The sequence below is a fragment of the Emys orbicularis genome, chromosome 6, assembly GCF_028017835.1.
Source record: "Emys orbicularis isolate rEmyOrb1 chromosome 6, rEmyOrb1.hap1, whole genome shotgun sequence".
Taxonomy (NCBI): Eukaryota; Metazoa; Chordata; order Testudines; family Emydidae; genus Emys; species Emys orbicularis.
Window position 1 is genome coordinate 15,291,148 of NC_088688.1, and position 24,994 is coordinate 15,316,141.

At 40.0% G+C, this 24,994-nt stretch overlaps 1 protein-coding gene across 3 annotated transcripts in view; it reads right to left on the reverse strand.

Moving 5' to 3' along the window:
- The window catches only part of DYM (dymeclin), a 348,564-nt gene that overhangs the window by 103,353 nt on the left and 220,217 nt on the right, over positions 1–24,994 (reverse strand). The window contains exon 15 of one of the 3 annotated variants that reach the window (XM_065405940.1): positions 6,590–6,754. The exons of the other annotated variants lie outside the window; for them this stretch is intronic. Within the exon in view, the coding sequence (XP_065262012.1) occupies positions 6,590–6,754 (165 nt within the window). The remainder of the gene's footprint in view (positions 1–6,589; positions 6,755–24,994) is intronic. 3 annotated transcript variants of the gene reach the window in all.

Sequence of the window (24,994 nt, forward strand, 5' to 3'; positions counted from 1 at the left end):
AAAAATATCAAATAGCATAGGGACAAGAACTGACCCTTGTAGGACTCCATTAGAAACACACCTGCTCAATGATCATTCTCAATTTATTGTTACAATTAAATTTTGAGATCGGTTATCCAGTTTGTAATCATTTAATGTGCCATGTTGATTTTGTAGGCAGTATTGGTGTAGCCGTGTTGGTCCCAGGATATCAGAGAGACAAGGTTGGTGAGTATCTTTTATTGGACCAACTTCTGATGGTGAGAGAGTCAAGCTTTTGAGCTTACACATGATCTGAAGAAGAGCTCTGTGTAAGCTCGAAAGCTTGTATTTCTCACCAACAGAAGTTGGTCCAAAAAAAGATATTACCTCACCCATTTGGTCTCTCTAATGTTCACTTTGTATGGTTCTAATTTTGTATAGTTCAGAATGTTATGTGGTACCAAGTCAAATACCTTACAGAAGTCTATTATAGCAAGCAAACTTGTAACCTCATCCAAAAAAGATAGTTTGACAAGATCTATTTTCCATAAACCCATGCTGATTGACAGGGCCGGCTCCAGGCACCAGCTTAACAAGCAGGTGCTTGGGGCGGCCAAGGGAGAGGGGCGGTACCTGCGGCAATTTGGGGGCAGCAGGTCCTTCACTCCCTCTAGGAGCGAAGGACCTGCCGCTGAACTGCCGCCGCCGATCGCGGCTTTTTTTTTTTTTCCAATTGCCGCCGCAGATCGTGATCGCGGCTTCTTTTTTTTGTTGTTGCTTAGGGCGGCAGAAATGCTGGAGCCGGCCCTGCTGATTGACATTAATTATAGTACTCTCTTAATTCTCTATTTAGTCCTGTATCAGCCACTCCATTATTTTGCTTGGGATGGAAACTTAAAATGCACACATCATTGCAACTGTAACTGAAGCACTGCTACTGCAATCTTATGAGCCCAAGTTATTAGTTTAGTTTATTTCTCATTCATGGCTTGATCGGCAAAATGCTACGCACTCCTGTAAAGTGTGATCTCCCTCAACTCTCAGTCAAGTCCCACTGAAGTAAAGGTGAATGCTCAGTTTCTTGCCTAATTGAGCATTTTGCACTTAAAAAAAATCTACATTTTTCAAAGTGTCTAATGATTTTGGATGCCCAACTTGATAACTTAAAGGAACTTGATGTTCAGAGTGCTGATGCAGTCTCAAGTTGGGTACCTAAAATCACTAGTCACTTTTGAGAATTTACACCTGACTTCTTATTCCTACCATGATCTTCTTAAGTTATTGTTTTTATTCTGGAGTTATAATGCCTTTTCCTTCTGTTTAATTCCTTCTAATCAGACATTGGGATTGAATTCCAACAGTACAAGGCTCTGTCTTTTTTTGTCTTGATACAAATCATAGACTGCAATGACTGCACACGTGCTTAAATTTATGGAAGTGAATAATCCCCACTGACTTCAGTGGCACTAGGACTTCCCAGGTCTGTAAAGTTAAGCATATGCTTAAGTCTCTGCAGGACTGGGGCTTGCCTCCAAAAAAAAGGGCCTACATAATCTTACTGTGTGGTTCCTATGGTTATATAAACCTAAAATAAAATTATAAACAATATTCACAATAGCTAAGACTAAAATTTTGACAACATATTCCTTTTCTTTTCTTCCTCTAGCAAAAGCTCAACTGAAATAAATCCCAGTAATTTTTTCTTTCACTCTATTACAGCGGTTCTCAAACTTCATTGCACCGTGACCCTCTTCTGACAACAAAGATTACTACACACCACTATCTCCGTGCCAGGCGGAAGCCGCAGCCTGAGCCCTGCTGTCCCTGGCTGAAGCCCTTGGGCTTCAGCTTCAGCCCCCTGGTGGCGAGGCTTGGGCTTCTGCTTCAGCCCCAGCGAGTCTAACACCAGTCCAGACAACCCTATTAAAATTGGATTGTGACCCACTTTGGGGTCCCAACCCAGTTTGAGAACTGCTGCTCTATTACTTCATGAATTTGCTTACTCAGTTTACCAGGCTCATCAAAAACCTATTTCCTGTTCGTTTTCTCTCTCTCCCTTCCTCCCACACAGAAAATAAAACTATCCTTAATTTGTTTAGCATCCCCAAAACCATTATCTTGTTAGCTGCCTTTTGCTAATACATACATCAAGGAGTCTGTTTCACTTTCTAGAGTTATTCTCTAGGGTTGACTGTAGCTCAAAGAGGTTTGAAATAGAAAGTGAAGTATACATGACTAATAGAACATCACACAATGAATATGTAATCCAAAAGGAAACCATAATGGTTGAAGTGGGATAATACATTTCATTTCATGAGTTAGAAATACCATGGAAATCAATAAATAGTACAGCCACAACAGAATTATTAAGACAGTATCAAACAAATCTAAAGACTATGATCCCAGCTTCAAGTATTTATTCTACACGAATGTATGGTATAATAAAAACCCCAATATGCGTATCCCCACAAGTCACCAGAGTGACACTGTCATTAATACAGAGCCGAAACTGCATTCTCCTTTTTAAGTGCCTCGAGACCAGGTACCACAGGCTGATAGTGCTCAGGCAATACAAGTGATAACCAAATACATCCATCCCCACCTTTTCTTCTTTTAAAAGCCCATTAATTTTAACCAGTGTTTGTTGTTCAACAAATGTGGTATAAACATGTTTACAGATCCAAGAAACAACAGGTCACCAGAAGCTTTTACAAGTCACCTGTCTCAAAATGTGAAAATAGTATTCAACAGCCACCAACTAAAGTACATTTTAAAAAAAATTAAATATAACTTGCAATGAATAAGAGCAGGCATGAACTGTGTTAATTTTTCTTAACTCTGTCACCTCTAAAGGTTCCCTGATGCCCTTCCTTCTCCCTCTCCTTTTTTCTCTGACGTATGCTCTCTCCCCCCTCCATTTTTTAAAAATTAAAATGGTATTGCTCTTCACAGTACATATGCAAATAAAATGCCTGATCCCATGTGGTGCTATGGAGGGGAACAACACCTCACAGGAGCAGATACATGGCTTCAGAAGATTAACACACTATTTGTACAGTTTTTGGAGACTGATTCTATTGTCCTTACTCAGGGAAAAATCCCAATATTTCAGTGGGAGTTTTGCTGGAATGAGGACCACAGTGCTGTAGCGCAGAGGAACTGTACTACAGCGCAGTGGGAGTTTTGCTGGGCTCAGCATTAATGAACTGGTGTACTTCATTGCTTTCCGTGCTCACTTCTGATTTTTGGAGTATAAATAATATTTGCAACCTCTAAGATAGGATCAAGTTATTGATAATGAATACTACAGTAATGTTTGTACAGAATGTGTGCATGAACCCACACTGTTGGTAAGAACACCTACGTTTTAGATGCTTTTCACCAACTCCTTTTATACCAACACACAGAATTTGATTTTTTTATCTACAGATTTATACAGAGTTTTACTTTTAGCTGAGAACAGCAACACATACTGGTTGGTGTTTCCATTCCCAAATCATTAATTATCCATATAAAAAAGGAATAGCTAGCACAAAAAAGGCAGTTGAATATTTTCATGAGCAGTGTTCTTTATTTGAAGTATTTGGTTTCAACAACCCCAGTCTGTCTTGTAAAAAGATAGCTTTTTAAACTGAAAACCAAATTCTCAAAACTTGTTGGGCTGATATATTCTGATACCTCTCAACTGGTGTACAAGTCACATTTCATAAAAGAATAATGTCAAGTTAGTCTATAGTTTATTAAAATGTATTCATTATTTACAATATTCCAATACCAAAGCTGTTTCCTTCCACTACCCATAATTACATGCTTTGTTATTGTAAAGCTATTTTAAGTGGTGAGCTGTTGTCACTTTTTGTATTTATTTATTTTCAAGAACATATGTTTGGAAGAGAAAAAAGTGCACACATTTTGTAAACAAAACGAAAGATTTTTTTGGCCTCCCCAACACACTGTAATTCATAAGTATAGTTACTGGATAGAACCACTGATGATTTTCACGATCCCAGCACTCAGTGTTGGATCATTTTGACTGCACCATTTTAGAAGAGCTTTACAATTGTGCTGAGTGCTGACTGAAAGGTTCTTTCTATTCTATATAGGTTTTTATATTGCCCCACACCACTGTATTATCTGAGCACTTTCTATTGGGTGTGCGTTCCACTCTTCTACCCATCACCGTAATTGCCAGCACAAGCGTAACTAATCTTCCTGCCCCTGCAGCTTAGTTGCAGGAGTCTTGGAAATATCCCTATGGTACTAAGTAGTTGCAGTAGTAGCTTGGGATTAGAGGTGAGGAATTCTATCGCCAGGTGGAACAAACTAATTTCTTTTGTTTTTTAGTGGTTCCTTACATTTAATTTAAAACTAACGCTTAATAAATATACCCAAAGCCCTAAAAAACAAACACACTTTGTGGTAAGTGGGGACAGAACTGCCCACCACTCTGCCTAAACCACTGCTGCAGTAATCTCTGATTCCACTTGGATATTTCCAAGTTGTAACCCTCTGGCAGAGCTCCTATAGACAGGCAAGAACAATATCTCAGTATTAGTGCTAGCATCATGATGATAGATGCATGCATAAGCAAGGACGGGGCACTGTCAAGAATCGATTCCAGTGCTGTTGTCAGTGAGTGCTGTTGCCATGAAAATATAATATGTAAGACCAGAAAATTTGAAACTAAGCAGTTTGCTGTGTGGTACTTCAATAATCCTGACACAGTTATTTAACACTTTCCACCTTTATGTGTTTATGGAGGTTTGGTTCATTTTCAGCTTTACTGTGGAGACTAAGTACCATAGTGATCAGTGAGCTCTCTTCTTTGGCTCTAGAAACCTGGGTTCAGACCCTTCTGTTACTAACACAAACGACTTTGGGGATGTTAGTATTTGTCCATATCATAAAACCAACATACAAATTGGCATGGTCTTAGAAGAAGCCCCAGTTTAGAAGAGCAGGGACAAAGGAATTCAGGACTGAAGTGCTTTGGAAAACCTTTGAAAGGAGCATGAACAGAACCTGCCTATTTGATGCATGGCTCTAGCCAATGATGTTACTAGTTCTTCACTTACACGAGCATCAAAAGTATCCATCTGGGACATAATTGCTGTTCAGGGCAGCCCAAGTGTTACACAGAATTGGTATAAGCGTGTTCAGTTATTCTGGATTAATACTAATGCAACTAAATAAAATTAGGCTCAACAATATCCATTTTAATAGATTTTCTAGAGTTCTGCAGATTAATTAGCATTTTAGTTCATAAACTATAGTCAGGGGCCTCAAGCCAAAATGGGTCATTTGGGCACTACCACAATACATATATTTATTAATAATACAGATATATAACTAACAAATGAATACACAGAATAATTTTATATTAAACCATGTCATTATGTGTATAGGATTTCAGTCTCTAGCACAGCATAACATTTAGCCTGCGAATTTTTCTTCATTATTATTACTATTACTTTTAAGCAATGCCTTTGTATTCTTTACATTTTTTTTAAATAGTGTCTTCTCTTCCTAATTAGTTGGTGATTGCTTCTGGGATAGCTAGATTTTCATTGCCTGTTAGGATTCTTTGGCATAATTCCCCATCATTATGGACTACTATAAAATTCATACAAACAGAGCTATTTCAACTTGCATGCCACAGTTTCTTCTTCCCTTGATAATCAAGCTGGTTTTACTTATGTTTACTGTGTGGTCTGTTGCTATTGTATGCTTGCTTTGCTGGGAAGCTGCATTTCCATTCTGGATTCTTTCCATGTTCTGGTCAATTTTGTCATGCAATTTTTTCCTTGTTTTCCTAAAAACTCTTGGCATAATACATTAAATTATCTACCTAGTCAACAGAATACTATGTTTAGAATTATTTTTATTTTTAAAAAAATACCTTATGTTTTGTCCTTCCTAGTAGAGATTTTAAAACATTTCTTTCTATTTTAATGTTTTTATGTATGATCTAACAATTCTGGACTAAAGATGGTGACTTTCTATTGTTATTTGGGATTGATGGCTATTCATTACTCTCCCCATGATGTCTAATCTAGTCTACGACGATATGTAAAAAAATGGCAGCTCTCAGGTATGAGCGATCATGAAACTGAAATGAAGTAAGGTGCAAGAAAAGAGAGAAGGCTCTATCTCCATTCCCTAAACCAACATTGCTGTACAGAATATCTGCAACAACAGGACTCAGGCTTGTATTTAAGACAGATGCATCGCTATACCAGCTCTGCAGTGCAAAGCAAATACATAATTATGCAGTAGCTTGAATATTATAGCCTTATATTTTAAATATTATGAAGTTCTGGAAGAATATTAACATAATTTGTATCTAATGTAAAAATCTAAAGCTTCCAAAGGCTACACACAACTTATGAAAGCTTGTGCTTGACTTATGGTGACAGACACTATGTTGTGTACCACAAAACAACCGTAGGTCCTCTATTTATACCACACTTGTTATGACGCATATTTAGGATGCCATTAGTTGTATGATATTAAAGATACAAATAACCCCCTTGACCATTTCATGTTTTACATCTGTTCACTTAAGCATGCAAAGATCAGTCACACACAGCATGCAGCATGCAATAAATGCAGAGCAGAGGTTAATAACCTGGAAGCATAGGATCTGAGAATGTGAGAACAAGTTAAAGACAAAAGTTCCTCTCCATTGTCACTGAGGGTCGAGAAGCAATGCTGCAGCGTAGAGCAGTGAGAGTGAGGGAAATACAGTTTGTCCAAGACATATACATATCTCCGCAAGTGGCGGCAGGCATAACTGAAAGACAAGGGTAAAGGGAGAAAAACAGAAAGAGGAATTTTCCTTTAAGAAAGCCAATTAATGTTTTATGTCCAAAGAGGTTTTGTGCCGACACTCAGCAGAAGATGCCAAACAGAGCAAAGTAGCAGTTCAAACTAAAACAACAAAAAATTAGAAAGGCAGAAAGAACTGATAGTCTATGGTCATGTGCTGGGGAGTTTGCCAAGTTTGGGGGCTTGTAAACACACAAAAAAATTAAATAAAATTTTAAGCTAACTTTTAACTTGGCTTGAAGACGAACACATAAGCCTGCGGACCTGGTTTACAACGTTACCAGAAAAAAATGAGAATATTCATAGAATTTAACTGGCTTCATGGAAAATGACATCTTACCCCAGAGGAGTGAAAAAGTCATGTAGAATTTAACTGGCTTTATGGAAAATGACATCTTACCCCAGAGGAGTGAAAAAGTCATGTAGAATTACTGAATCATTACTTTGAAGTACTTATGCACCCTAAAATTCCAGCAGTGGAGACAGCCTATCAGTTATTTCTAGATATTAGAACAGGGTTGGTCAGTCCTTCCATGAGAAACCTCTTGGATTTATTTTCAAGAAATATACACTTCTGTCTTAGAGTTGGCAGATGGCGAGGGTTCTGGGGAAATCACTCTGAGATGTTTGGCTTTAGTGTTAATAATACAACAACATGTGGACAGAAACCCTGAAAATATGTTGATCACTCTTGAGTCAAAGTTCATATAATATGTATCAATGCTGTTTCACACGATGTCCTCGCACTCATGAATTTATTGGAGGACAAGCTGATCAATAGAACAGTTCACCTGCAATATACTGTACTGCTGTCACACTACCATGTGTACACACTTTAGATCCACAAAAAATGTATATCATTAGTTATTGTATAGTAATGGAGTAGTGTATGCACACGACAGATTAGATCACACACACGCAGTGACCAAAGAGAAGACTCAGGCAATTTGCGCAGGGTACAGAAAGTGGCACATTCCCCAGAAAATTCCTTAAATTATCTTTTAGCTCATGCTAATATTTAAAAAGAGAGGAAATCTTAGGAAAAACTTGGCCCAGAATAAAATGCTGAATAGTATTCCATATATTCTACTGAAGAACTGAAGATTATTTACCCAATTACTTTTATTTTGGTTCAATGTTCTGTGAGTAAAATTCTGACCTCTGTTACGGGGCATACTAGATGGAGAAAGAAAGAGTAACCACCGTTATTACTGCTCCCCCACCCAGCAATTCAGCACTCAAAGTGCTTGAGTGACAGAGTGGTTTTCAGTCTGGACACTAGACCACAACCTTATAGGGCTGCATACTATAATTATTTACTATCCCCCAAAAGTGTGCTAGACATTTCATGGAAGATAGATATGGTCTTTACCTCAAATGGCTTACAATCAAATCTGGCACTTTATGGGCATATAGCCAGTCCTCCTGTCCATAGCACATATGTTGCAGTGTACAGAAGTAGCAAGGGGTGATACCATTCAAGTTCATAAAGTATAACTCAGGATGTGTCTTCATTGCAGATCTAATTCAAGTGCCCAGACCCATGTGCCAATCACATGCGTTAGCCCAGGGATCTCAAACTCAAATCACCACAAGGGCTACATGAGGACTAGTACATTGGCCCGAGGGCCGCATCACTGACACCTTTTCATATAAAGATACAAAAGTCCCCCCCTCCGGCCCCACCCCCACTCCACCCCTTCCATGAGGCCTCACCCCTGCCCCGCCTCTTCACACCCCTTCCCTGCTCCCATTCCAATCCCTTCCCCAAAGTCCCCACCCCAACTCCACCCCCTCCCTGCCCCTATTCCAACCCCTTCCCCAAATCCCCACCCTTGCCCCGCCTCTTCTCCGCCTCCTCCCCTGAGCATGCGGCTACCCGCTCCTCCCCCTCCCTCCTGGAAAGCGCTAAGCGCCGCCGTCGGGAAGCGCCTGAAGGTAGGCAGAGGAGTGGGAACGCGACACGCTGCGGGTGAGGGGAGCTTGGCACCCACAGGAAATAACTCCAGGGGGGCGGGCCGGGTGGGGAGCTTGGCGGGCCGCAGCAAATAACTCCGTGGGCCAGCCGCATGTTTGAGATCCCTGTGTTAGCCTAACCCATGTGTGAGCAGCCATACTGCAAAGTTGTACCCAAGTTACTGTGTCCTCTCTGGTGCTGCACTCACCAGTGTGTGGGGCTAGGACTTCTGGGGGCATATCTCCTGTGGTAAGCTGAGTTGCTCTATGATTCCTTCCTAGTGAATTGAGACAGAACTTGTCTGTCTCTCTGAGCACATGGAGGGATTGTGGGAAAGCACTGGAGGATTATCAGCACTTGAGTGATTTAACCTGCATATTCAGTGCAAAGTGTGCGGGGTTACTAGCTTGAGCGAAAGCAGTACGAAAGCAGTACCGGAGCTCTAGCCTATATCACCAGCTGGGCCAGCTAGCTTGGGTTTAAAGCACCACCAAATTCAGGAGAGGTTTGTGCGTGTGGACTGGAGAGGAGTTAGGGACAACACCCAAGAAACAGCCCAAGTTAACTCTGAAGCAAAGGCATAGTCTCAATGTACAAATCTCCCCTGAATCAGATTGCAGTTTAGATTATAAATTCTTCAAAATATGGGCCATGTCTTTGTATGTTTGTACAGTCCCGGCACAGCAGAGCCTCAATTCTGATTGGGATCTCTGGGTACCACTGCAATATAAAGAAATAAATAATAGATGGCTGTGGGATTCTTTCTGTGGGCAGCACTGCTCTGCTATCCCCACTTCCATGGTTCCAAATAGCAAGGCAAGACTGTGCCATCTATATGTTAGGCCTTATCTATATTCAAAGTTGAACCAGTTTAACCTATAAACTGCCGAATAAACACTGGGAGAACACTTTAACCTGTCTGGTCATTCAATGACAGACCTGCGGGTGGCTATTTTACAGCAGAAAAACTTCAAAAACAGACTCCAACGAGAGACTGCTGAGCTGGAATTGATATGCAAACTAGATACAATCAGCTTAGGATTGAATAAGGACTGGGAATGGCTGAGCCATTACAAACATTGACTCTATCTCCCCTTGTAAGTATTCTCACACTTCTTATCAAACTGTCTGTACTGGGCTATCTTGATTATCACTTCAAAAAGTTTTTTTTTTCCTCTTACTTAATTGGCCTCTCAGAGTTGGTAAGACAACTCCCACCTGTTCATTCTCTCTGTATGTGTGTATATATATCTCCTCAATATATGTTCCATTCTATATGCATCCGAAGAAGTGGGCTGTAGCCCACGAAAGCTTATGCTCTAATAAATTTGTTAGTCTCTAAGGTGCCACAAGTACTCCTGTTCTTTTTGCGAATAAACACTCTTAATCATAAACCTGGCTTATACGCATTTAACTTAATTTAGCATTGAATTGATTTAAGCTATTAATATAAATTTAAATATAAGAGTAATATAAATTAAACTGAATTAAAGAATGTCCACACTGTTTTACACCAGTTTAACTAAACCAGTTTTTAAAATGACTTCAGGTTAAACTGGGCCAACTCTGTATATAACCAAGGCATAACTCTCTCAGTATACGTGTATGTAAAGAAAAACAACAGTGAAATTTGGAAGCCAGAGCCAATACTAGTTTAAACATGGATCTTAACCAGAGTCTGAAAACTAACTTTCCAATGGGCATTCAAGCTACAATCAAATGCTATGGGAAATTTTGTTATTTTTAATAATTTTATTGGGTTGACTATTTTCATTTTAAAGCAAATGCCTATTTTGTATTTGCAATTTATTATTAAAATTTCTGAAAAACAAACGATTACAGCAAATGAAGAATACTGTTAAATACTGAGCGGTAGGGATATGTGCATTCACACATGCGTACACATTCTCTCTCTCTCTCTATATATATATATACACACACACACACTATACATAGATATAGATAGATAGATATTTAATCCTAAACACAAAAAGCCCAAGCATGTATTTTATCCTTTAAAAAGAAAAAGATGCACCAGCACAGCAAATTAGATTTGTGCATTTTCCTCTTTTAAATAGTAAAACATCAAACTGAATATCTTGAGATTTGATAGTAAAATGTTAAGGACTCAATATCAACTTCCAATAGTTCAAATTTGGAACCTCTGGGTAACTGGAGCCTGGGAAATCATTAAGTGTGGTCTGGAGTTATCCCATCAAAAACAGTTGTTCTTAGTTAAAAGATGAAACTTTGCCATTTTCTGAGATAATGAAAATAGTAAAACATCTCTAGTGTCTTCTCACCATATAAATATTTCCAGGGTTATATGATGCATAAATCTGAGAAGTTATTAGTAATAAAATTTTCTCATCTGCTCCATTAAATCTAAAGATATCAAATTCTTAATGATCTGGAAGTTATTGTAAGAATCAAAATAAGACCCAAGACCAGGGGTGGGCAAACTACAGCCCATGGGCTGGATCTGGCCCGTCACGGCTCCCTGCCTATCCTGGCCCCGCGCCGCTCCTAGAAGCAGCCGGCACCACGTTTCTGTGGCCCCTGTGGGAGGGGGAGCAGAGGGCTCTGTGTGCTGCCCTCACCTGCACACACCGCCCCCCACAGCTCCCATTGGCCGGGAATGGGGAACCGCGGCCAATGGGAGCTTCGGGGGACGTATCCACAGGCGAGGGCAGCGCGTGGAGCCCTCTGTCCCCCCGTCCCCCAGGGGCTGCAGGGATGGGGTGCCAGCCGCTTCTGGGAGCAGCGCAGGGCCAGGGAGCCTGCCCTGGCCCCGGTACGTGCCGCTGCCACCCCGGAGCCACTCCAGGTAAGCAGCACCAGGCCGGAGCCTGCACCCCGAACCCTTTCTGCACACCGCACCCCAACTCCCTGCCCTGAGCCCCCTCCTGCACTCCAACCCTCTGCCCTGAGTCCCCCTCCTGCACTCCTCCCTGCACCCCTGCCCTGAGCCCCCTCCCTCACCCCAACCCCCTTCCCTGAGCCCCCTTGTACACCCCACACCCCTCCTCTACCCCAACCCCTTGCCCCAAGCCCCTTCCTACACACCGCACCCCCTCCCACACCCCGCACTCCCTCCTGCACCCCAACCCCCTGACCCAGCCCTACATTCATGGTCCTGCATGCAATTTCCCCACCCAGATGTACCCCTCGGGCCAAAAAGTTTGCCCACCTCTGCCCAAGACCTTACAATGACAAAACAAAAGAAAATGAAATGTGCATAGAGAAAGTAATTTAAATAAGAGATTAGCATTACTATTTCAGAGACCAAAGTGACAGGAACATAAGAATGGCCATACTGGATCAGACCAATAGTCAATATAGCCCAGAATCCTGTCTTTTGACAGTGGCTAACGACAGAAGTTTCAGAAGAAACGAACAGAACAGAGCAATTATCAAGTGATCCACCCGTGTCATCCAGCCCCATCTTCTGGCAGTCAGAGGCTTAGAGACACCCAAATAATAGGGGTGCAGTCCTGACCATCTTGGCTAATAGCCATTGATGGACCTATCCTCCATGAACATATATAATTCTTTTTTGAACCCAGTTATACTTTTGACCTTCATAACATCCCCTGGCAACTAGTTCCACAAGTTGACTGTGTGTTGTGTGAAGAAATACTTCCTTTTGTTTGTTTTAAATGTGCTGCCTATTAATTGCATTGGGGGTTCTTGTATTATGTGAAGGGGTAAATAACACTTCTTTATTCATTTTCTTCACACCAATCCTAATTATATAGACCTCCAGCATATCCCTCCTTAGTCATCTCTCTTCTAAAATGAACAGTCCTAGTCTTTTTAATCTCTCCTCATATGGAAGCTGTTCCATATCATTCATCATTTTTGTTGCCATTCTCTCCACTTTTTCTAATTCTAATATATATCTTCTTTGAGATGGTGTGACCAGAAATGCACACAATAGTCAAGATGTGGGCATATCAAGGATTTATGTAATGGCACCATGATATTTATTGTCTTCTTATCTATCCCACTCCTAATATTGCTCACTTTTCAACTGGTGCTACACACTGAGCAGACATTTTCAGAGAACTATCCACGCTGACTCCAAGGTCTCTTTCTTGAGTGGTAATAGCTAACTTAGATCCCATCATTTTGTCTGTATAGTTGGGATTATGTTTTCCAATGTGCATTACTTTGCAATTATCAACAATGAATTTCATCTGCCATTTTATTGCTCAGTCACCTAGTTTTGTGAGATCCCTTTGTAATTCTTGGTAGTCTGCGTTGGACTTAACTATCTTGAATAATTTTGTATTGACTACAAACTTTGCCACCTCACTTTTTACCCCTTTTCCCAGATCATTTATGAATATATTAAACAGCACAGGTCCCAGTACAGATCTTTGTGGGGACCCCCTCTATTTACCTCTCTCCACTGTGAAAACTGACTATTTATTCCTACCCTTTGTTTCCTATCTTTTAACCAGTTACATATTCATAACAGGACCTTCCCTCTTATCACATGCTGCTTACTTTGCTTAAGAGCCTTTAGTGAGGGACTTTATCAAGTATACTATATCCACAGGATCATCCTTGTTCACATGTTAGTTGACACCCTCAAAGAATTGTAAGAGATTGGTGAGGCATGACTTCCCTTTAGAAAAGCTGTGTTGACTCTTTCACAACATATCATGTTTATCTGTGTCTGATAATTCTGTTCTTTACCATCAAGCAATCTGCCTGGTACCGAAGTTAGGTTTACTGGCCTGTAACTGCCAGGATGGCCTCTGGAGCCTTATTTAAAAATTGGCATTACATTAGCTATCCTCCAGTTATCTGGTACAGAAGCTGATTTAAGCAATAGGTTATATACCACAGTTGGTAGTTCTGCAATGCTAGAAAAAACAGGAGGAAAGGGAAGACAGGAATCTAATAGACACTAAAATCAAGGTGAAAAGAGTTAATAATATGCTAACTGCAAAAACAGTAATTGCCTTTTAAACCAAAATGTACCTAAAAAGTTCAAGCTGCAGCAGAGTTAGTTGAAGGAATGAATCTTCCATCACCTGGGCATGCCTGTCTGCTCTAGCTGGAGGTTTATTTATCTTCTCTGACCTACAGTTTTGACATCTACCGCAATGCTCTCTCCCCTGCTTGTGGCCTCTTCTAATCTGGCCCAGAGACATATGTGAGATGAGGAGGAAGCATGCAGCAGTCACTGCTATTATCCACTGCCTCCCCATTCCATAAAAGTTCCACCAGAAGATTTTAGGGGCCTCCCCAGCCTATCCTATAGTCACTAGACATGTGAGAAGCATAAGTGTATTTTTACTATCCTCTTGATATCCTCCTCATCATGTCTGTGATCCTAAAAGCACCCCAATGCCAACTGGCACACAGTTATGATACGTAACCAAAAGGGGCATGTAATTTATCACTGGAAAACTCACAATTCACTGATCATTAATATTATTGCGTGGTGTATGTATGGGTACCATATGCAAAGTTACAAACGTGTGCTGACATTATGTTCTTAAAATGTGTCCCAGATAGGACACAAGGTACCCACCCCTCCCCAGACAAAGGAATGTGGTTCCACCTGCTTCAATGTGTCTCCAAGGTAAATCGAGAGACACTGGACATGCATTTACATAAAACATACACAAAGCCATCAAGCTAACAAGAGGAGGTTGCAACCACTCATCTATCACCAGCAGGGGAGGAACCAGCATGAAGTCTTCACCAGACTGCATGGCATCTCCTCCCAGCAGGAGAAAAGGAACGTTATCTAAGAATACATTTCAAAGGCTTACTGCTCTATAAAGAGAGGGGGAGCAAACCCCTAAATTGTCCTTTTACCTGAAGAGATAAAGAAACTGAGCACTTTGGACCCTGTAAAGGATCCTAACCAGAATTAATGATCCATTGCCTGAAAAGAGACTTGGTGAGAAACACTCCTTTTTCTTGAATAAAAGACTCAGGTTTTAATTAAATCAGGTTTTAATCTTAGAAGCATATTTTGCTTTTGCTTACTTGTAACCCTTTCTAGCTTTATGACTTATACTTGGTATCACTTAAATCTACGTCTTTCTGATTAATAAACTTGTTTTATTTTTAATACAAAACTACTCAAGATAATTAAGTCCCAGGCAGACTGCGAAGAGCTACAAAAGGATCTCTCAAAACTGGGTGACTGGGCAACAAAATGGCAGATGAAATTCAAAGTAATGCACATTGGAAAACAAAATCCCAACTATACATATAAAATGATGGGGCCTAAATTAGCTGTTACCACTCAAGAAAGAGATCTTGGAGTCATTGTGGATAGTTCTCTGAAAACATCCACTCAGTGTGCAGCGGCAGTCAAAAAAGCGAACAGAATGTTGGGAATCATTAAGAAAGAAATAGATAATAAAACAGAAAATATCATATTGCCTCTATATAAATCCATGGTATGCCCACATCTTGAATACTGCATGCAGATGTGGTCACCCCATCTCAAAAAAGATATGCTGGACTTGGAAAAGGTTCAGAAAAGGGCAACAAAAATGATTAGGAGTATGGAACGGCTGCCGTATGAGGAGAGATTAAAAAGACTGGGACTTTTCAGCTTGGAAAAGAGACGACTAAGGGGGGATCTGACAGAGGTCTATAAAATCATGACTGGTGTGGAAAAAGTAAATAAGCAAGTGTTATTTACACCTTCTCATAACACAAGAACTAGGGGCCACCAAATGAAATTAATAAGCAGCAGGTTTAAAACAAACAAAAGGAAGTATTTTTTCACACAACGCACAGTCAAGCTGTGGAACTCTTTGCCAGAGCATGTTGAGAAGGCCAAGGCTATAACAGGGTTCAAAAAAGCACTAGATAAATTCATGGAGGATAGGTCTATCAATGGCTATTAGCCAGGAAGGATGAGCAGGGATGTTGTTCCTAGCCTCTGTTTCCCAGAAGCTGGGAATGGGCGACAGGACATGGATCACTTGATGATTACCTGTTCTGTTCATTCCCTCTGGGTCACCTGGCATTGGCCACTGTCGGAAGACAGGATACTGGGCTAGATGGACCTTTGGTCTGACCCAGTATGGCCAGTCTTATATTCTTATGTATGTAATATAAACCCAAATGCGAGTGTTTGTTAAACCCCAGTTAAATTAATGACATGCTTTACCGTCTCTTTAACAGAGCAGGAAACTTAAGGTTGCTCGCACTATTAACTAAGCCATCACACCTACCAGGCAGCATTTTTTAAGTTATCTGTGCCAACTTTATACATTGCAAACTTCTGCAATGGATTGTGGTATTTATCAAATAGACAAATTAATGCTTCCAAAAGTTAAAAAACAAACAAACAAACAACTTTTATTGTGTATTGTGGCTTTGAAGGAGGCAAAGAAAGGTTTATTCTCCATAATGTCTACAAAATCCCAACCAGCTGAACTATTGTGAGGAGGGAAGATTTTGTTTTGTTTTGTTTTGAAGCCCAGTTGTATCTACTCAGTCTCTCTTGCTGAAAGGAATTTTCATGATACTCTGAAGATAAAAATTTCTTAATTCTGAAATGAGCTCTCTACCCCTGTGACTGTACAGAAGTGTCTCAAGGGCACAAATTTAATATCTTCTCTCCAGTTTTTAGCCAGTGTCACTCACTGAAGTTCTGCAAGCGTTAGTGGGTTGTAAGTAGGTGGTATTCTCACCCTCCTCTGGACAGAATCTACACACACTTTACTCCAAGTTTAGCCCCTTTCTGGGTCATAGCTTTTAGTGGTAGCTCAAAACAAGAAAACATAAACCTTAGCCTAAGCTTTCTCCCAAGCCTGGCTGTTCCTAGAGTTTCAATGAAGATGCCCTCTCTGTTCTAAACCCCAGCTCCCTGTGCCCAAAAAGCCAGTCCTACCTCTCTTATATCCAAGGCAGAGTTAATGAGCCTCCCTTGTCACAACAGTTAACAGAATCAGTCAGCAGCTTTATGCAGTGCTCCAATACCCGCTAACAGGGTGGGTCAACAGAAAACATTGTCACCCTGTTACAAGGAAAGACAGGCTACAGCACAGGAACCGGACACGTCCTTTGTGACTGGCTTAGTGAGACAGTATGGTCGGATGAAGGAGGTTGTGCAATTTGTATCGTGTGGGCTGGGTTTTCATTTGGAAGAAGTCATTTAAGATTTTTATCCTGAATCCTATACATTTAAAATATCGCACATAAGCCTAGAGCCCCAAGAAATATGAAGGAAAAAATACAAAAATGCTAAACACATGAAATTCTTATACGACTTTTCTTCTCAAACTTCAAGGATAGATTTAAAGACCTGGTTCCCAGCATCCAACAAAGTCTACAGAACAGCTTAACTTCTTATTTATTTACATTTCTACCCCCCAAAAAAGAATTTAAGTAATCAAAAGTAGATATTTCCTCTACTCAAGTCAGCTGAAGTTTTATAACAAATATACAGAAGAATCAAATGCAAACTGTACTGAGCCAATGTCCTTATGAGTACACAGATCCAAACTAACAAAATGACTGAGATGTGGCATAGAAAGTGTGTTTCAGTTTGTGAATATTGTGCTTCACCCCTTCTGTTAACACAAGAAAGTCTAAAGCAGCGTATCCAGACATATTCAAAAAGGAAGTAATTCCAAATATTGATTAACATTTCAGTTATTGTAGTTCATAATCTGGCTCTCAACAAATGGCAGAGAGATTTTATTAAGGTTATAAATCTTTAAAATTGCTAAGAAAAAGTAAGGTTTTGATTTTAAGTCTTCAAGACATGCATGCCACACATATTAGGTCAGAGAAACTAGATTAATCTGGAGCCATGAAAAAAAGCCAATTCTGCAAAGCCTGATTAAATATTTAGGTCATATTGTTTCTGCAGCAGAGTCTGAAAAATATACACTACACAACACTGTCTGCTACATGAAGAGTTAGAAAGAGCTTAAAGGTCTAATCATTTATCTTTTCAAATGACAGTCATCATGCCGCCATGACACCCAGTGGGAAAACCCAGCTAAAACAATTTGATAAAGGAACGGTGAAAGTCCACAGTGTTTGTGGACATGCCCAAGTGTTTGCGGGCATCCAAACTATACACATATGTATCGAGAATGTGACTCACTAGTCACTTACTCAGACCTTTCCAAAGAGTGACAGTAAAAACGTACACCATGTAGACCCAAGGAGGATATAGATGATGATGACCTATTAGATCATCCAATCAATTTCCTGGGGGCAAATGCTGGATTGTTCCACATCTTCACAAATTAGATTAATGCTACATTTCATCTTAATTTGTTACATTTCTGTTTTTCAGGCTTGTCTTGTTCTCCCTTCCCCAAAATGAAGTACTTTTGTTATTATGGAAACAAATAATCTCACATTGGCATAGGCTCAAGTTTAATGATACACACAAGTACAAAACAGAGTCAATTTTTCCCCTGGTTTATAAACTATCAATTCACATAATGGTCATTTTGCTCATATATATGCTATAAACACCTTCCTCCAGCTACTGGAGTTGGCATAAAACCATGATGGCTAGAAGTTGTATATGCCGTCTTGGAAATAGGCATGTACAGTATAGTAAATAAAATTTCTGACCATAATACTCATTTACATATCATATTCTTCCATCTTGCAACTAATGCATATTGGCAGTGGGATCTAAGCACTGAGAGTGATACAAAAGTTTAGTGCATATTTGTTGGTGTATCGAGCTCTTTTTTGCTACTCTGCCTCGGCAATCTCCCAAGTTAAGCACAGTCAGCCCAATTCAAATACTACAAAAATTGGTGTTGAGCATTCAGCAGGTAGTAACTATTTATTTGGAATCAACACCAAACCAGTGCCCTGGCATGAAGCTAGGAGGCACTACTGGAAATGCTCTCTTTTGGATGAGAAGTAAAATCAAGGCCCCGGAAGTTTGTGATCGTGAAAAGATTCCATGGTACTTTCTGAATTTTTACGTTTTTGTTGTTAAAAATGAGAACATTAATTAATTAATTAATTCCTAGTCTGCTGGCCAAACTATGGTAATTATATTCTGCTTATATACATCCTCCCTACAATTTCAATTGAATACTGGATTTTTCTTCACTTCTTATCCTAAATTATCAGGTAATTTCCCTGTACGTTGTTAAACAACTTACATACCCCACTCTACTGGAGAGCACTTTTCTGAGCTCTTTATTTTTATCTGCCATAAAGGGGTGAAGTGAGGCTTAATTAATGAATGACTGTGAAGGAAAAGACCTATAGCACTGCAAAATATTATTTAAATTCCATAAAAAGGAATAACTTGTGCTAATGCACAATGAGCATGAGTCCCCACACCCTTGAAGAAACACTCTGTCACAGCAGATCCCTATATAATGAATGTAATAGGCAGTAGGTTTAAAACAAACAAAAGGAAGTACTTCTTCGCACAAGGCACAGTCAAAGGAATGTTGTGAAGGCCAAAACCATAACTGGGTTCAAAAGAAAATTATATAAGTTCCTGGAGGATACGTCGATCAATGGCTATTAGCCAAGATGATCATGGATACAAGTGTCCTTACATCTCCAGCTGCCAGAAGCTGGGACTGGACGATACCAGATGGATCACTCGAAATTGCCCTGTTCTGTTCACTCCCTCTGAAGCATCTGGCATTGGCCATTGTCAGAGAGCGGATACTGGGATAGATGGACCATTGTTCTGATCCAGTATGACCATTCTTATATTCTTATTTAATAATGTGACTAATGATGAAACACAAACAAAAGTCTTATCAGATGGGTATTATTTCCATACTATTAGCATTTATTATGGAGGGATATGGAAAATGGATACAGATTTGGTGATTCATTCATTGGCTGTCCTTGGTAGACCGAAATGCTAGTCATACATTTACGAGAAGAAGGATTCTCATTATATAGAGTCCACATTACCTTTCTGAACAAAAGGATTTGTAGATTAGAACCAGACATAAGGAGTTGATGACCCATCTGAAGATAAATATGAAAGAGCCAGGAGGAGGTGTTTACATGGTATCAATGTTAAAGACAAAGCACAAAAAATGTTTAATCATGCAGATGGACCAGCTATTTAGAAGGAATGTATCCAGGGCAGCTTAAGGAATATTACTACTGGAATGCTACCTTTGAAATGTATTATACTTTTATCCTTCGGTTAGACACTTGTGATAATTCACAAACTCTACAGAGGATTAAAGGAATTTCTTAATACACTGGTATTAATTCAGACACTAGCATTTTTGTGCAAAGCTGCAAATTTGCAGTCTGTATGAACTTGAAAATCTCAGTCATGAGAACAAGTATTTGCATGAGCCAGCTGGTCTCTAAAAGAGGGCCTTCCAACTGTAACCTGACAAGTCTTTAGAGCTGTTTTTCTAAGCCATCACCCCTTTTACCAGCATCCTCCCAGCTCTGCCCTAACACACACATTGACTTTGGGCAAAGATCCACTTGTGGACCCAAAAAGTAGTTAATGAGTCAGTAACACCTCTTCACATGACCTCATTGCAAGGTTAATCATTCATTTCAGACTTAAGTTTATTTCCACTACACAAAGCCTGCTGTTATTTCCCATATTTACTGTAGACTACTAGCTTTAGAAATGCTGAATCATAAAAGATATAGAAAACTTGATGCATGCTGTAATTGTCAAATCCTACATCATTTCAAGCTTCTTTCCTCTGTAGCTATAGCTTCACCCTTCATTTAAATCTGCATTAGCGATTTTAAAAGCCAATGTTCCATCTTTGGGGACTTGGCAAGTTGAGACATAAGCATATGGAGTTAGTAGATATCTTAGATGAAGTGCTTAACTGGACAGACAGATCCAGACTTCTCTCATTTGAGATCGCTCTAAGATTCCATTCTCAGCCAGGATCCTTAGGATAAAGTTGAGGTGAGAGTCAGAATTACAGATTCCTGGGGGCAGAGCAGGTTTCTTTGGGATGGAAGCTATGGCACTTAGACTCTGACTGATACAGTTTATTTGGGAATTCTACCACCCTCTTTTATTTCCTCTTCAGCAGCTACTTCCTCACACATACCTATCCTGATCCTGTACTACCCACACTCTCCATAATCCCTAGACACAGTGATTATATCACTCACTGTACTGCAATGTTGCAATAAAAATAATGCCATTAATAAAGTGTGAAGCGCAGAGAACAAATCTCACAAGACATATCATGTTTTATAAGCAGTTGAATATTTTACTGTGCGTTATTCTTTACACAGAACAGTAATACAGTCTTTAATTAAGCCGGTAAGAGATGATTCCTAAAGCCTCAATATTTATTTCCTAATTTAGATCAGATTTTCACTCCCAAAAAGAAAATTTATAACAGGAATCATTGTGTGTTAGACCTGAACGAAGACCACACGCACTATGTGTCAGAACTCCTCACTGATGCTTGCAGAAATAGTCAACAATCAAACTACCACCAAACTGGAGATGACAGACAGGCTCAAGCAAATCGTCACTTATCCTGAATTTCTCTTTTTCTTTCTTTCTTTGTTACAGAATGTGGCTCATAGTTCTATAAATATGTTTAACTTAGAACAGACTGAGAAGATCTGGTCAGGAATGACTGCTGTTTTTAAGGTTCTACTGGAACAACAGAATTGTTTCTAACATTCTACTGAAGTCTTTTTTTTTTTTTTCTAAAGTTTTCTTTTTCTAAAGCTCAGAGAAAACCCTGTGTAAGGCAATCATTACCACACACGGTCGCCTTCATTTTTTTTAAAAATGGAAATGATGCATTAACATGTAGGATTTACATTTTCAGAGCACTATGCTGCAGATTAGACAAATCCCAAGTAAAATAATGGGACACATGTTAACCACTTTTGAACTAGATTACTGTGCTTTCCTTAAACTGAGAGAAAGTATAGTGTCTACAGGGCATGCATACTGCTGATAGTTCTTCCACTCTCCTTCCTAGCACTGTTGAACAAGAGAGAAACCTAATGTCACCAGTTTTGGGGGCTCAAGAGAGTACAGAATTGCTCAGCAGCAAAAAACCAGAAAACAAAAGACTGTCAGTCAGTCAGTCATCTTCCTCAAGGTTTGTCCTTGAAGTAAAAAATTGAACGTTCACAACAAATAAAACAGTCCGTCCAGCAGAATAGAGTCAGAAGATGCCCAGGTTGGGGTTGAACTCTATGGAGCCAGGTAGTCTCTCTCCTCTGTATCCTAAGCACTCACTCTTACAGACCTAGGCCTAGGCAACCAGCGCAAGGGGAGTGGAAAGCTGAGTTGGAGTTAGCCCCCTCTTCACTGAAGATCAGTGAACAAACGCTGGCACCTCACCACACAGGAGATGTTAGCTTTCAGATCTCCCTTAGTTTGAAAGCTGAAGATTGGATACAAGTCTAAGCTTTATTTAACCCTCTCCCAAAAGTTTAAAAATAACTGCCAGTTGCTTAAATGCCAATTTTCAAAGCAAATATAATGTAAGCTATTCTATTTGGAAGTTCCTTCTTGTCATCAAAGACTGGAATATCTTGGTAAAATATTCTAGTATGATTGAGAGGGGTAGACACAAGGCTAACTACTTCTGTAAAAGGGAGAATAGAAGGAATTTGTAGATTGTTTTCTGGCTGATAGGAGAATATGCAAGACAGGATCAGATAAATTGTATTTGTTCAAGTCTTTCCTCTGTCACTAGCCAAGTCATCAGAAGAAGGAGAGATCAATGACAGTGCTACCAATGACTGTGACTGTTCTTTTGGCAACTACCACTCACCCCCAGGGATTTACAGCAAAAATAATTTCTGTGCTCTCCTCCATTACAATTATTTCTATTGAAACAATCCATTTACATATGGTCAGACTCAGACTGGCCTCAGAAGAGGTCAGAGTTCAGCTTTTATAAACAAAATTTTATAAAGACATGAGAAGCATCCTTTATTCCAAGAGGAAGAGTTTTGTATTTTAAGATTTGATATTGTTTCATGATCCTTATGCTCGGGGCTCAGATAGCAAGGACAGAAATAGCCAAATACATAGTAGATGTCAAGTCTCTGGATATTAGCCTGCTTAGACTTCATGAGTTACTTGCTGCTGGGTGAGCATATTGAATGCATTTTATGCAATTAAACTCCACAATTTCCTTTAATTAAGAAATGAAAGATAATTCTTTAATTTATATGGGGAAATTAACCTGGAAAAAAGGTTACTTGCCTGTACAGTAACTGATGTTTTTCGAGATGTGTAGTCCAAATACATAGTCCTAATTAGCTGAATGCATGTCCAATGCACACAGAGATTATCTAGTCAGCAGTATTCACCAGGGTGGTACATGTGTCCTTCTCGTCTTTGTGCCCTTTGGGAGGGTATAAAGGGTGGAACTGCCCTGCCATACCCAGTTCCTCCGCTACTGAGAGTGTCTATGATGTCAGGACTCTGAAGTAGCGAGGAGGCATGTGGATTGTGGAATACGTAAATGGATTATACATCCTGAACAGCAGCAATAACATCTTTTTCTTTGAGTGCTTATCTGTGCACATATTCTACATTAGGTGACTCCCTAATAACAGTCCCTACAGGGGGGTAGATACAAGGAGTCTCTGTGAAAATGGGCTGCAAAACAGATCTTCCAAATCTTGCATCATTTCTGGCTCCCTGCACCAGTGCATAAGGTTTTGCAAATGCATGTGTGGAGGACCAGGTGGCTGCTCTGCAATGTCCTGAATAAGGAGGTTCACTAGAGAAACTACGTAGATGGATTTTGCTCTGGTGGAATGAGCAAGTAACCATTTGGTGGTTGCATGTCTGCTAGCTGGCAACATGATCTAATGCACTGGATGAGACAATCTGATATTCTGAGAGTAGAGATGGCCCGTCCTCTGACCCTCTCTGCACAAGCCAGAGAAAACCTACAAGACTTCTGAAAAAATTGTGTTCCATCCAGGTAGAATAAAATGGCTCTATGTATGTCGAGAGTCCATACTCTCCACTCCACCAGCACAAGGCTTGGGAAAGAATCACAGAATCATAGGACTGGAAGAGACATCAATAGATCATCTAGTCCAGTCCCCTGTACTGAAGGTAGGGCTACATGATAACTAGACCATTTCTGACAGGTGTTTGTTGAACTTGTTCTTAAAAACCTCTAATGATGGTGTTTAAAACTCTGAATCTATGAATCTACAGCTGCTGGAATTTCAGCTTCTGAACTGCAGCTTCAAGTCTCCTAGAAATATTGGGTGAAATCCTGGCTCAACTGAAGTCCATGGCAAAACTCTCATTGATTTCAAAAAGGTCAAGATCTCACCCATTAACTTAACACATTTTTTGATTTCAGATCAAATCTTGAGCAGACTGACTGACAGCTACTAAATGTATTGTGGCAAAACGTACAATCCCCTGTACCAGACCAGAGAAGAAGCAGTAAGTGAAGAAAATTGTCATAAAAGTTCGCTCTCAAGTAGTGTGGCTCTTAAGGTAGATACAAAAAAGGGTCAGATAAGACAACAGGGTGTTTTCCAAAGCTCATCTTATCTTCAAGCCTGCTCTCATTCTGGCCTCAGCTCTCCTTCTCAAGCAAGTGACTGTTTCTCAGTATCATGTCTCAAGCACTTGCAGAGCCAAGACATCTAACAATTTAAGGACTGCTATGCCAGAATACATTGCAGGGAGCATGACTAATTGCTAGTAACAGATCAGAAAGGAAGAAAGAAAGAAAGAAAGAAAGAAAGAAAGAAAGAAAGAACCTACCTCTTATCTAGCGCTTTTCATCAGTAGATCTCAAAGCACTTTACAAAAGAACTCAGTATCATTATCCCCTTTTTACAGAAGGGGAACTAAGGCACAGAGAGGTGAAGTGATTTGCCAAAGGTACACAGCAGACTAATGGAAAAACTGGGAACAGAACCAAGTTCCCCTAAGTCCCAGGCCAGTGCTCTATACACTAGACAACAATGCCTCAAAGTTCTACCTTCTGCCTCATTTCCAGCCTGAACTTATACTTGTAGTCATTTTCAAAGCCAGAGGAGCTATTCAGAGCCTAGGTATTTTCCAGGGTATATTCTATACTGTTTCATACCCATCCAGGCCATTTCAAAATAAATCTGAGAGTCTGTCCATCTGGGCAATCTCTATAACCTATGACTGCCAGGCCTCTAGGCTCAGAACTCCTTTCTAATGGAAGTTGGAAGTTACACCAGATGGTAACAAGAGTATTAATATCCTGCCAAGTGCCCACTTCTGAATCCCCAGCAGCTTTGACCTGGCTTAAACCAAGGTTCAAT